At 43.6% G+C, this 15000-nt stretch overlaps 1 protein-coding gene across 3 annotated transcripts in view; it reads left to right on the top strand.

Annotated features, from left to right (window-relative positions):
* The window catches only part of LOC125037266 (sodium- and chloride-dependent glycine transporter 1-like), a 33925-nt gene extending 19132 nt beyond the window's left edge, over positions 1-14793 (top strand). For 2 of the 3 annotated variants that reach the window (XM_047630322.1, XM_047630323.1), the window contains exons 3-13: positions 6655-6833; positions 7522-7656; positions 7996-8139; positions 8556-8760; positions 9309-9502; positions 10277-10460; positions 10676-10913; positions 11222-11450; positions 12638-12750; positions 13201-13509; positions 13798-14793. In XM_047630322.1, coding sequence (XP_047486278.1) covers positions 6665-6833; positions 7522-7656; positions 7996-8139; positions 8556-8760; positions 9309-9502; positions 10277-10460; positions 10676-10913; positions 11222-11450; positions 12638-12750; positions 13201-13509; positions 13798-13878 — 2001 coding nt within the window. In that variant the 5' untranslated portion in view covers positions 6655-6664 and the 3' untranslated portion in view covers positions 13879-14793. Of the gene's footprint in view, positions 1-3499; positions 3687-6654; positions 6834-7521; positions 7657-7995; positions 8140-8555; positions 8761-9308; positions 9503-10276; positions 10461-10675; positions 10914-11221; positions 11451-12637; positions 12751-13200; positions 13510-13797 lie in introns of all 3 variants that reach the window. The other variant, XM_047630324.1, reaches the window with a different exon arrangement.
* The last annotated feature ends 207 nt before the right edge of the window (positions 14794-15000 follow it).

Genomic DNA, 15000 nt, shown 5'->3' with positions numbered 1-15000 from the left:
GATGAGGGAGGGAAAGGGAAAGGGAAAGGGAGAGGGGGTTGGATGAGGGAGGGAAAGGGAAAGGGAGAGGGGGTTGGATGAGGGAGGGAAAGGGAAAGGGAAAGGGAGAGGGGGTTGGATGAGGGAGGAAAGGGAGGGGAGGTGGATAAAGGCCGGGGGGTGTAGGGTGGATAAGGATGGAGGGAGTGAGGGAGATATAGTAATAGTCTACGAGGAATATGTAGGGTAGTAGCCTAAAAGTAGAAATAGTCTTGGTGGAGAGTGTGGTGATATAGATGGAGGATGTAGAACAAGAGAGGAATAGGGGAGGAAAGAAGGAAGGACAAACGAGGAGGAAAATGGTGTTTGGGCTTTTACTTTGATCAGCCTTCGTCATACAAGGACAAACTCGTATAGGCTATCCTTGGGGTTTTATATTGATTTACAGATAGCGACGTGTACAAAGAAATCTCGCCCCGTATATAGCTACATCGCCAACCCTGGTAGGAAACAGGTGAAAGTGTGGGCCCGGGAAAGAAAGATTCAATTAGATTATAATTAGACATTAGATCTTTTTGTAAATGTAGCGTGTGTGGTACCATTTTCAGGCCAACGTGGTGGAAAAGAAGAGTAAAAGTTGGTCATAAATTTCAATTAGATGTGAATTAAGCTTCAAGATCTTGTAATTCGCACACAAGCTATTGGTAGAAACCTTATTCTTACGGAAGCATCTTGCTTTCTTGACAAGGCGTTCGAGCAGGGCCTGTGCGGCAGCTGCAGTCTGTAGGTGAGCAGCTTGTGCACGGGGTCAGTGTCAAGGCGCGAGTTCTGCTGGACTTCCGCCAGGGACAACCATTATATCAGATTATTTTCCAGCTCATATACAATCTCAGATTCGAAAATAATAAAGCCGACTAATGGACATCATTATTATTCTCTTGTTTTTCCTCTCCATTAGTCAGCAGTTCATCTTCATGAACGTTATCGTCATCCCAAACTTCACAAAAAAACAAACTGCGGAGTGAAGAAACCACGTACGTCATCCGTTGTTAATTACTTACCAAATCAGCCATTTCCTCTGCCACCTTCCCCCGCCAAGGCCGCTTCGTGATCCCCGTCCATTACCCTCCCGCTCGACTTCCATCTCTCAATAATCAGCAAACTTATCTAGGAGTGCGTCGGTCTTTCCTTTATTAGCCTGCTCCCTGTAACAAACAAAAACCACCGGAAGCAAACAAACAAACAGCGCCACGCCCCCACCAGAGTCATTAACAAGAGTCTGTCAGATAAGACAGAGACAATGGCGGATTGTTTTGTTGTGTGTCTTTGCGTTCTCGAAGTCCGCGAAAACACCCAGACCTTTATTAAACGCGTCCCTTGTTAGCGTTCACTTTGGAGCATCGTTCGCTCTCGACTTTCGGGGAGGGAGGAGAGTGAGTGAAAGTGAAAAGGAATTAGAAGTTAATGATATATGGAGCGTGTTTTTTTTTTTTTCTTCATGTTTACACTTTCATATCCCGACCGGTTTCTCTGGGCGTAATGGTGAAGGACGCGGTTGGGTGATTCTCGGTCAGAGATGGATTGTTTACTTCTTTTGTTTGTTCCACGTTTCGTTGTTTACTTATGATTATGGTGGTGATGGAAGGAGAACGAAAGTGATTATGATTGATGAAAATGCGAGTGGCGAGTAGCGATGATTGCAGAACTGTATAAATAAACGATGATTGCCCAAGGGAATGCATAAACAGCCAAGGGCCAGCATAGGTACGGGGAGGGATGTAGTAAAATGAGTCTTCCTCAAGCGGCCGAGGGAATTCCCTGGAAAGGTACCGGGACAAGAGGTGGTCCCCGGTACCCGAGGCCGGTCGGTACCTGATGGAACAGCATCCCTCGGGCGGACGTGAGGGTAAGATGAGTCATTTCCTGAAGAGATGAATGTGGAAGAGCGGGAAGGGGGGGGGGGGGGGCGCTTGTCCTCATGCTAAGATCCCATTAGAATATAATGTATCTGTATCTCTCTCTCTCTCTCTCTCTCTCTCTCTCTCTCTCTCTCTCTCTCTCTCTCTCTCTCTCTCTCTCTCTCTCTCTCTCTCTCTCTCTCATATATATATTTTTTTTTTCTCCCTCATATCCCCCCCCCTGCGTCCCTCCTCTTTTTCCTTCCCTCCTACTTCCTCTTTCGTATTATCGCTCAGCAAAACCTTCTGCGGCTTATAATGGCAGCAACACCTTGGTTTTACTGCCCTTGCAAAACAGGCCAAGACTTGCGGTCGCCGTCTCTCCCTTTGTAATTGTATTCGTATATTTTCCGTCAAGGGCAGACGGTTGTCTCCAGGAAGAACAAGGAGAGGGGAAGAGGGATAAGGAGGGGGAAGAGGGATAAGGAGGGGGAAGAGGGATAAGGAGGGGGAAGAGGGATAAGGAGGGGGAAGAGGGATAAGGAGGGGGAAGAGGGATAAGGAGGGGGAAGAGGGATAAGGAGGGGGAAGAGGGATAAGGAGGGGGAAGAGGGATAAGGAGGGGGAAGAGGGATAAGGAGGGGGAAGAGGGATAAGGAAGGGGGACAGCAAGGCACACTGTAGGAGACCTCCATTGGTGAGGCTGCAGGCACAGGAATCGACATTTAGAATATTTTTTTCTCAAGTAAATTATTCAATTAGTGTGAATGAGAGTACCTTTAGAATAAGGTTGTATCTGTATGTAGTCTATATGGTACATGAACACACACGAGAGTACAATTGCGATCAGTGTCTGTGTGTGTATGCCATGTGTACCATATTTATCACGCACATTTGATAATACTCTGAACCCCTCTACCAACACAACGCACATGATCCAGTAGCGAGGAATGCTTTTGTGGCGGCGAGAAATCCACTCGCATCCAAATTGAGTTTTAGAAAAGAATGAAATTGTTTCCTAAATAACAAGGCATCCACGCCCTCGTTGCCGAATCTAATTGGCTTAATTGGGACCCGCGCGGATGTGACTGAATAGGCCGACATCTGCACGCTGTCAGTCATTCATCGAAGCCTTGTGCAGGAAGACTAGGGGGAAAAATGGAAAATTAGGAGAAATTCTCCTTTTTTCACGTCACACTGCTTGCTTAGATGTTGAACAAAAAGTTAATATGGACAGTCGCGGAGTAAATCTTTATCGAGAACGGACGAACATCAATTAGTTTATCATGAGAGGATGTTTTGATTGTCTCTTACAATTTTCCTTCTATGGATGGCTTGCTCTGTATGTCACGGAAATGAAATGCAACCTTGCACACAATAAAAGAGAAAAATATAATGGACAGATAAATGTAAATGTTCAAAGATCGTAACTTGTTTGAATAAATGTAGATAATTGAAAATTGTTGTAAATGTAGATAATGCTAAAAGATTCTACAACATGCTTGAAGAGTGAAATTACTCATCGGTTTTCCGAAGCGGAAGAGGCAAGCGGGAAAAATACAAAATCTTTGAAAATTGGAGACTGATCATTATTTTTACGTGACCAATGTTTTTTTCTAAAGAGTAACTGCGGCGTCTAAATTCGCTTCCACTCGGGTGACTGGCGGAAACTGGTAACATCTCGTTCGTGTCCGCAACTTGCCTTCGACTGCCTTGAGCGGAAGTCACTGCGTTCTCCTGTGCAGCCACGCTAATTGTGGTTCGTCGACAGCAAACTACTGTCGACGGACAGCAACTAAGAGACATCAGGTAATCAACAGTTAACAATCAGCAGTAGAACTAAGGCCGACAACCGACAGTCATTCTGCCGACAACCGACAGTCATTCTGCCGACAACCGACAGTCATTCTGCCGACAACCGACAGTCATTCTGCCGACAACCGACAGTCATTCTGCCGACAACCGACAGTCATTCTGCCGACAACCGACAGTCATTCTGCCGACAACCGACAGTCATTCTGCCGACAACCGACAGTCATTCTGCCGACAACCGACAGTCATTCTGCCGACAACCGACAGTCATTCTGCCGACAACCGACAGTCATTCTGCCGACAACCGACAGTCATTCTGCCGACAACCGACAGTCATTCTGCCGACAACCGACAGTCATTCTGCCGACAACCGACAGTCATTCTGCCGACAACCGACAGTCATTCTGCCGACAACCGACATCGACCCAAAAGCAGGCAGTAGACAAACGCCATTCGCAGACAGCCAACCGGCAGCAGCAGCACATGACCTTCGAAATGCGTGCTCGGGCGTGGGCGCGGGGGCTGGTAGGGGGGCGGTGAGGAAGTCGGGGCTTGACACACCAGAGCGTTTGTCACTTTTAAGAAGGGAGATGTACATTTTGATTGTCTATTTTTGTTTAAAATGTTTCTGGTTTATGTTCAGGGATGAGGTGTTCTAATATTGGCGTGTCAATAAAATTCACTTCATACTTTTTTTTCTTTAAAGTGGAGCACAAAAAGCATCCTCTGACGAATGAGTTACGTTATACTTAGAATTTTTACCTGTCTAAATCAATCTTCTTCCTCTCCCTCCCCCCATGATCTATTGCTACGTTGCGTGTTGGGAGGAAACTCGAGGTAACATGACTTTTAAGTTACCTTCCCTAATTTTCTCAAAGGTCGTTTAGTCACCGGGTCTAACGCGGAAGAAAACGGAAGAAAACGGAAGAGGAAAATGACAAGTAGGACTTGGATTTTGAAAGATTGAAGTGTTGGGTTTATCGTTTGTTGCAAGGTTATTTTTCTTGTTAATATTCTCGTTGAAATTTATATTCAATTGGAATCTCAGTTGAGTGATAAATGTAATATATAGCCAAGGTCGACGATGACGATGACGATGACGATGACGATGACGACGACGATGACGACAGGCAGAAACAGGAGAGAGAGGAAGGGTTATGGTTAGCAAAAGGAGTAGGGGTAGGAGGTGAAAAAGAAGAAAAATAATCCCGCCTTGGATTGGTTGCTAATGCCGCGTTGAAATCTCCCGGATGAGTCGCTTTTTTCGCATCATTTAATTACTCTTTTATTACTAAACACCGGATGATCTCCATTAATTTGACGTCATACATTCCTATTTATAATGCTGCTCCTCTTCGGTCCTTAAAGAAAGGGAATTAGGCGAATAACTCCTTCAAATATCCAGATTATAATGAACAATCTCCTGTCTAATCTTCGTTTTTACTCTGAACAAAAAGTGGGAAAGTTCTAAGCTGTAAGCCCCTTTAAGAAGGATGTTTGTATGTGACCCACATCCCGGTTTTCAGGAAATACTATTTTTTTTATTTAGTAAATACTTTAATGTCGATCATTCCTATTACTAAGTTTCTAAATTGTAATTGCTAAGCTACATCCTTGGTGGTGAATCCAGATTTTACAAGGTCATTAAAAAAAATCGACAACGTATTGCAACCCAAGGCAAAGTTGCTCCAGATTAGCAATGAATTCTCGGTTAAAGAAGAGCTCCTGAGGGTCAAGACGTCACTTTCAGTGGCCGAAGACGCTGGCGAGAAGGAGTGAGAACCGGGACGCGACCGGGAGAAGTTATCAGTGCAGATAAGTGTGGTCTTAACTTCACACGCCAATAAGAAAGGAAACAGCTGTTCTCCACACTAGTCTCTCTTGTGTTTGTGTGCGTGTTTGATTTCTTTGATTTGCTGTTTTGTTTTTGATTCTACGTTTGGTGTGCTTCATTTGTGCCTGGCATATTGAGTAACTTCTTTTTTTGTCGTCTGTGTCACGTAAGTGCATTTTTTCATATTTTTTTTTAGTGGATGTTCTCATATCTCGCATTGTCTTCTGTCTTCTTTCGCGTTCTTTTGTATTTTCACACTGCTGGAATTTTACGTGTGTAACACATTTAGCAGTGTGTCATTACGCTAGCTCCTTATGTGTTTACTTTTTTGTTTCTTTTACGTTTTGTTGTTATTATATTTTTACCCTTATTTTAATCATAGCTCGTTATCAGTTTATATCAAGCTGATTATTACACATTTCTTCAGCGTGTTTATTAGGAAATTATCATCTAGGAAAATGTTATAATTTATTTTTTGTTTAGTACTATTGTTAGTACTGCCGATGATAATCATTATTGCTCTGATCATTTTTATAAATGTTATTGTTGTTGTTATTATTATTATTATTATTATTATTATTATTATTATTATATTGATATAGTTAATTTCAATGATTATATTCTCATTGTTTTACTTGTTACCAAATTAAGCTGCTGTAGTTTTCTCCTGCAGTGAATCCTTTTTATTTATTTATACTACTATCATTTTTTATTTCCCTTGAATTCGTAAACTTGTTCATATTCTTGCTCATATTTTATTCATGTATTAGCATTCATGGTCCTGTCTTTTCTTTTGTATTCCAATCCCTCCCCCTCCTCTCGTTCTACCACTCCCTACTCCCGCCCTTCCCTCCCCCTCTAGCTTCCCTCCCCCTCTAGCTTCCCTCCCCCTCTAGCTTCCCTCCCCCTCTAGCTTCCCTCCCCCTCTAGCTTCCCTCCCCCTCTAGCTTCCCTCCCCCTCTAGCTTCCCTCCCCCTCTAGCTTCCCTCTCCCTCTAGCTTCCTCTCCTCCCCCTCCCCGTTTCCTCCCTCCCCTCCTCCCCCCTCTCTCCTTATCCTACCTTTACGTCTACCTTCCTCCACCTCCCTTCCTCTTCCATCCTATTTCTAATGTTGCCTTCCCCTCCTGCAGCATCAGCACCATGGGGAAGGAGGACAAGAAGGACGTTGGCTCGACGGAGGCTCTGGACGCCGAGGAGGAGCGCGGGACGTGGGGGAACCAGTGCGAGTTCTTCCTGTCGTGCCTGGGCTACGCCGTCGGCTTCGGCAACGTGTGGAGGTTCCCTTACCTCTGCTACAAGAACGGCGGCGGTGAGTGCGCGGGCCGTGGCTCAAGGGAACGGCTTTGTACTGGGCATAAGGGGGAGAGGGAAGTGGCTCAAGGGAAATACTGGGTATAAGGGGGGGGGGGCACTGGAATAACGTCGGTGGGAAATACCTGTTAACCGTCTCTGAAAAACGACCTTTGCTGTGGGTGTAAGAGGGTAAAAGAACGGCCAAACGACTGAAGGACTTTTAAGGACACCGAAATTATCAAACACTCACGCTAAAAGAACGGTAGCGATAGTGGCTCCGCATTCTCCCTGAACGAACGACCTTGTGATCATTACCGGGTAAAAAGGCGATGAATTGAAGTGACGCAATGCTTATTTTGGCAACAGGGCTTCATTCCTTTACCGTGTAAATGTAATGTCATGTCGCGCTTCAGATATGTTGGTGTTCATTGTTCACGCATTTGTAATTTTGTTTGAATGTTTTTGTTTTTTGTTTTGTACGAATGTGTGTGAAATATTTTGAATTTAATTGTAAATTAAATGTTGTATGTCTTTTCTTTATTGATATTGTTGATTTTTCATATTTGATCAAGAAAGCATTTTTCTTCCTTTGCCCAAATAATTCCTCGATTCATTTACTCAATAACTAATTTAATTCCTCTAACATTTATTCCGTCTCTCCTTTATTCATTACCTCCATTAATAATTCACTCTTACCCCCACAGCCGCTTTCCTGATTCCGTACGTTATCATGTTGCTGTGCGCCGGCCTGCCTCTGTTCTTCATGGAGCTCGCCCTCGGACAGTACGTCAGTCTGGGACCCAACATCCTCTTCCCTAAGCTGGCTCCCATTTTCTCTGGTAAGTTTCTGTTCGCATTTTCTTTGATATTTCGACTTGATTGATTTTGATTCTTGGAAGGATCTGTAAAGTGGTAGCAAGGGGATATTTTAATTTCGATGGATTGCTCGGCGTGGTAGGATGAAGCATAGAAGATAGTTTATTATAATTGTAACATAATACATATTTCAGAAGAAAAAAACGTAATCAGATATGAATATAGTTATGCTCATGATAGTTGCCATAGTCGTGATAGAATGGGAGTAGCACGATTCGTCACCATATCACTCATACGAGTAAGTGAATCAGTCAATCAATCAGTGCAAACTAAGACCGAATCCCCCCCCCCCCCCCCCCCAGGTCTTGGATGGGGAATGATTGTGGTTTCTGCGCTCGTGGCCATCTACTACAACATCATCCTCGCGTGGACCCTGTTCTACACCTTCGCCTCCTTCACCAGCGTCCTGCCCTGGGGACACTGCGAAAACGACTTCAACTCCATCGGTGAGTGTGGAAGGTTTTTGAAGAGTAATAATAGTCTCTGTGTTGGTATTTACGTCTTATTATGACTATTAGCAATTTTATTATTAGCCGTTAGAGTGTAGCAAGTTATGCAATAGTAGTGTCAGCGATCATTTGTTTTTTGGCTTGATGTACATTTTGGTTCTTTAGCTTTAATATTCTGTATCAGGGAAAATATCAGGTTGTTATACTTGTGGTTATAGTGCAAACGGAAGTAATGATAGAAATTTACATTAAATTACTTGTTAGTAATGATCGCAATGCTAGTAATACATCACTGTAAACTTATCACTGCTACTTGCTCCTGTGATAATGACAATAGCAGCAACAGAAAGAGCACCTTAGAATTCGTTGGTGTTTGAGTTCTTAGTAACCCCCGTCCGCCACCCCCTTTTTAGAGTGTTTCACCGAGGACGCCGCCGCCAACTGCCGCAACCAGTCCCTCTTCTACTACAACAAGAGCTGTATCGACATCAACAGCTACTGCGGCATCGGCAACCTCACTAGCTTCAACGAAACATACTGCGAAGACATAATCACCGGCGATATCGAGAAGGCCGAGGGCGCCGTGCCCAGGATCTCCGCCAGCGAAGATTATTTCAAGTGAGGGTCAAGGCTGTTTCTCTCTTGTCTGTCTCCATGTCTGTCATTCTTTTCGCTCTCTCTCTTTCTCCTGATTTTTTCCCTACTTATGGCAACTTTTAGTTTTTCGTTTGTATTAGAGAATAGAAAGGAAACCGTTTTCCTACTTGATATACCATATTTTTCTAATTTGGTTCTTATATCAAACAAGTAATTTTACTTTGTTTAGGTGTACATGTCCTACATTTTCAGAATGGATATATATTTTGAGCTGTTGTTTATTATCTTGCGCTGCGGTGCAATGCAGTGCGACGAATTGTTACTAGTCATGCCACATAATTCATGGTTTAACGCTTTTGTATAGCATTTGTACTTCATGTATGACTCGTTAAAACTCTACATATGGCAGTTTTAGGCAATTTTACACTTACATATGTCCGCATGAAGTGTAAAGTGCAAACGTAGACCTAGTAAATAATGCATAATCCCTAATTTTATTTATTTGCTCGTGGACCTCGACAGCTGAATTCGATCTTATCTTAACCCACCTTCCCCTCCCTGTCCTACAGGAACCGCATGTTGGGCGTGTCGGGCACCAGTTGGGAAAACATGGGCGGCCTCAGATGGGAGCTGGTGGGCTGCCTGGCGCTGGCGTGGGTGATCGTGGGCGCGTGCCTGGCCAAGGGCGTGAAGAGCTCCGGGAAGGTCGTCTACTTCACCGCCCTCTTCCCCTACTTCGTGCTCGTCATCCTCTTCATCAGGGGTAAGTCCTGTCTTACTGTAAGAGAATGAGGTATGCAAACATACATACATAGATTAATAAAAACTGAGGATCTCTTTCAATTGCCGAGTCAACTTATGCAAGTTTATCATTATTATTTTTTTATAATGTTACTTCCGCAAAAAGAAGCAGGGAATGGTTGTGGCAATATTTCCTCCTCCTCTTTTATAATGCCTTATCACGTTTTGTTTTATTGATATTTTCCCTGCACTTGGGTACATGGGTGGTACGTTACATGAGCAAGGACTTGAAATCTTGCCCATTTAAACAAAGGATTTCATCCTGCCATCTATTGGCTGGACGCAAACTATCATGACTGGAACGAGATTCATGGAAGTTCTCCTTTCTTTTCTAACGGATTTTGATCGTGGTTTGCATGGTTGTTTAATGTCTTCACATCGAAATCAGTTTTCCTTACTAAAGTTGTGTTATTTGAGAACAAATAACACATTCTGATTCTGATTTGGGAATGTAAACAAGGAGGAAATACGTGAAATTTAAGAACGCTGGGGAATATTACAGAAACTCGGATTTCATGACATATGGTGTCAGTGTCACCAACAACCTAGGGAAAGTAGAAAGTCCGAGCTATAAGAACAGAGTTGAGGTTTAATTCCATAGCTGATGGAACCCGTGTCAAGACAGCTTTGATAATGCGGCAGCAAGAATACTAATACTGATGACTTATTGCAATAGAAATGCCCTTTAATCCAGCCCGATCTCCAATACTCTGCTTAACCGAATCCCATCTTGCAGGCGTGACTCTCGAGGGCGCGTACAAGGGCGTGGAGTTCTACCTGCTGCGCCCCAACATCTCCCGCCTGGGCGAGATTGAGGTGTGGAACGACGCCGCCACACAGATCTTCTACTCGCTCGGGTCGTCCTTCGGAGGCCTCATCACCCTCGCCTCCTACAACAAGTTCAAGAATAACTGCATGAGGTAATGAATGTTATTGATAGGTAGCTGGATAGACGTGATTGTTTTTTGCGGTGTTTTCTTGTTTTATATTGGGTGTTGTGAGTCTTCCGCTTTCTGAAATTTCAGAGAATAAAACCATTCACTTTGAAACCAATCTTCTATTCATAAACCGCACACTCGTGCATAATCACGCAAAAAATATAAAGATGAAAACGAACCCCCCCCCCCCCCCCCAGAGATGCCATCATCATCGCCTTCGCCAACTGCTCGACGTCCGTGTTCGCCGGCTTCGTCATCTTCAGCATCCTGGGCTTCCTGGCGACGGAGCTGGGCGTGGAGGTGCAGGACGTCGTGTCTTCGGGCTCCGGCCTGGCCTTCGTGGTGTACCCGGCCGCCGTGACGCGCATGCCCGTGCCCCCCCTCTGGGCCATCCTCTTCTTCGCCATGTTGATCACGCTCGGACTTGACTCGCAGGTGAGACGTCCTCCTCCTCCATTCTATTTTTTTCTTTTTTTTTGTTGCTGTTCTTCCTGTTCCTTCTCTTCATGTTATTCTTATCCTCCTCCCTTCCTCTAAACTCTCTAGAGCCGGTTTTGTGTCTTCGGGTGCATATGCGTATTAGTATTACACAGTAAAATGAATGTAAAATGTGAGTACTATCATAATTGATGTATTGTAAACACCTCTAAATTAATTCATTTAACAAAAAAGGGGTTCCCGGTTCTATAAACTCCTCCCCTTCTCCCTCACTCACACCCTCTGTAACCTCCATCCTCCCGCAGTTCACGATGGTGGAGACCTTGAGCACCGCCCTCTTCGATCAGTTCGAGTCCCTGCGGTCGAGGAAGCCCCTGGTGGTGGGCAGCGTGTGCTTCGGTCTGTTCCTGGCGGGGCTGACGATGTGCCTCGAGGGCGGCATTTACATGTTCGAGCTGTTCAACTGGTACTCGGCCGGCCTGTCTGTCATCATCCTGGCCATTACGGAGCTCGTTTTGGTGCAGTACATCTACGGTGAGCCTCCCTGCTGGCACCTTGTTTGCGGTTTTTGTTCGTTTGTGCTTTATTTAAAAAAGGTTATTTGGTTGAGGATTTTGTGTGGGAACAGCTACGGAAGTGCGCTTAGAAACACGCGTACACGTACTTCTATTACGCACACGCTCACGCACACGCACACGCTCACGCACACGCACACGCTCACGCACACGCTCACGCTCACGCACACGCTCACGCTCACGCACACGCTCACGCACACGCTCACGCACACGCTCACGCTCACGCACACGCTCACGCTCACGCACACGCTCACGCTCACGCACACGCTCACGCTCACGCTCACGCACACGCTCACGCACACGCAAACGCTCACGCACACGCTCACGCACACGCTCACGCACACGCACACGCACACGCACACGCACACGCACACGCTCACGCTCACGCACACGCACACAGATAGCGACACGTACATTTTCATGTACATTTAAACTCACATTTACATGTGCATTTAAACCCACATTTACATGTGCATTTAAACCCACATTTACATGTGCATTTACACGTACTTTTACATGTGCATTTACACGTACTTTTACATGTGCATTTACACGTACTTTTACATGTGCATTTACACGTACTTTTACATGTGCATTTACACGTACTTTTACATGTGCATTTACACGTACTTTTACATGTGCATTTACACGTACTTTTACACGTGTATTTACACGTACTTTTACACGTGTATTTACACGTACTTTTACACGTGTATTTACACGTACGTTTACACGTGTATTTACACGTACGTTTACACGTGTATTTACACGTACGTTTACACGTGTATTTACACGTACGTTTACACGTGTATTTACACGTACGTTTACACGTGTATTTACACGTGTATTTACACGTACGTTTACACGTATTTACACGTACGTTTACACGTGTATTTACACGTACGTTTACACGTGTATTTACACGTACGTTTACACGTTTATTTACACGTACGTTTACACGTGTATTTACATGTACTTTTACACGTCATTTACACGTACTTTTACACGTGTATTTACACGTACTTTTACACGTACTTTTACACGTGTATTTATTTACACGTACATCAAGCAAAAATGCATACGAAACCAGCGGATGAATCGGCCAGTAACAGGTTGTAACCGACCCTTTTTCTTCTTTCTCGCCAGGTTTCAATAACTTCATGAGAAACATTCGTGAAGAAATGGGCATATACATCCCTTTGCCACTTTACGGATACTGGGCGGCAACTTGGGTCGTTATCACACCTCTGTCTCTTCTGGTAAGTTTATTTATATTTCTCATGTAAAACATGAGAAATATAAAGGTAATAGGAAAGCTCTTGGTACATGCATATTCTTTTTTTGTTATAGACAACGTTCGAGTATCCTTTCTCCCTTGGTCCAAACCAGTTTTATAATCTCTTCCCTCCTCCTCAGTTTATCACTCTTCTGAAGCCTTATCTCCCTGTCCTTCCCCCTAATTCCATTGCCCCTTTTCCCTTTTCCCATTTATTTTGGCGTCATTCCCATTTCCAACCCCCCCCCCCCCTTTTCTCTTTATCCCTATTTCCTTTACTCCTCCTTTACACTCCTCTTCCCCATGGCCAACGCTGCTCTTCTTTTCCCCGTTTCCCAGCGCCCTTTCCGCTTTCTCCCCATTTCCTTTTCCCTTCTCGTCGTCCTCCCCATCTCCTCTTCGGCCCATTCTCATATCCGTCTCTCCGCCGCAGATCATCTTCCTCATGTCGATTTACTACTTCGTGCCCGCCTATTGGGGCGACTACACGTACCCAGACCACATCCAGACCCTCGGCTGGTTCATCTGCGTGTGTTCCATCGCCTTCATTCCTATGGGCGCCATCTACGCCGTGTGGAAGGGCGACAAGAGGGGTATGGACCTGGTCAGGGCGTCCCCCGACTTCTGCCCGTACCACATTCGCCAGATGAGAGAGTCGAAAGGCGCCGCCTCCAAGGGACATCCCGAGGGCGTCTTCAGGTACACCTACGACAACGAGGGATACCAGGAAGGGGCGGCAAAGGTAAGCTTTTGGTTTCGGAATTTGCGCTGTTTTTTGTATGGTTCATTTTCATCATCCTTTGTTTGTTTATTACTTATTTCCAATTAGTTCTGTGTTTATTTACAGCCTATTTACATTGGTTAACTTATCCCTTACGCTGGTGTGGGATTTCTTTCTTTTTTTTTTTCTTCTTTTTGTGTATTATCTCGCATTGGCAGGTAATCTTTACACTACATTATCTTTCTCCTCATTCTGTCATTTAAAAACTCCAACCCTTATAGCATGATCCACACATTTTTTTTTCTTCAGATCTACCCAACGGTGCCAGCAGAAGACGTGCCTCCCCCTTACTCCAACGGCAACGGCAGCGGATACTCCAATCACATGTAAAAGAAAACGTATTTCTGAACAGGGTATACTTGTGAAAAATTTAGCATGGACCACAATGTCTTGTCCCCTTTACCTGCAAGGGCAAAATATTTTTTTAGATATGGAATCCGTTTCCTATACCCCCAGGATTGTACTTTTACATATCAAATATAGTAAGCCAGTATATTTTTTCAAGTGATAGTGTTGACATATGTGGAAAGTTAAGTATGTTCATTGAAAGTATTTTGGAATGTTTGTATGATATTGCACGCATGTGATATTAATATGATAATTTTCGTAAGTAAAATTCGGACTGAATGTTATGACTCTCAGGGCACTCATGTGTGTTTTTCTGTAGGATTTTTAGCTTCGTCTGGCATTGTGATATTGCAACGTCGTATTTATGCACATTCTTAAGAATATTCAGAAAATATATGTATATATATATATGCATTCCATATATATATATATATCTTTTTAATATTGAATTTGAAATGAACTTAGTAAGCTGTAACTATTTCTTCCTCTTGTACACTATGCAGAAGACTTAGATATATAGATATATTATGTGTATTAGTGTATGTAAGTGATCTGTGTACATTTAGAATGCGTGCGTGTGTGTGTGTGCGTGTGTGTTCTTGATCATGTATGTGTGAGAAAGAATTTTATCAATACGCGTTGTTTGTATAGCAAATAAGTATATTTTTAGATTGCATTATATAAACTATGCAATGCTAAGTGTCCCTTAAAATGCCGTCCAGTGACTTTTTGTATAGATCCTTTTAGGTATATATATTTTTGGCTGCCAAACCTGACCTCTGACTGTATAATACTAAATTGATTACATAAAAAATATAAACACCAGGTTTTTGGCGTCACGGATTTTTATTTGTATAAAAAGTATAAGTAGCTGAATAAATGCAACTACTTGAAAAATGTTATTACTTATCCTGTTTGTGATGTTAAAGATTATTACTCATTTTAAAGCAATAGAAAAAGAAACAACTGCTGAATCAAATAATTTCACATGAACTATTTTTTCTTATAACCAGTGGGGAAAAGACTGCTTTAAGGAAGAGAAAATGTCCGCTAAATGCAAATTAATCTTAATGGTTTAGATATTTCTAAATCAGAAAAGTATAA

Source organism: Penaeus chinensis, chromosome 23, assembly GCF_019202785.1.
Source record: "Penaeus chinensis breed Huanghai No. 1 chromosome 23, ASM1920278v2, whole genome shotgun sequence".
Classification (NCBI taxonomy): domain Eukaryota; kingdom Metazoa; phylum Arthropoda; class Malacostraca; order Decapoda; family Penaeidae; genus Penaeus; species Penaeus chinensis.
The sequence above is the reverse complement of the archived record's forward strand: the minus strand, read 5'-3'. Positions and strand labels throughout refer to the sequence as shown.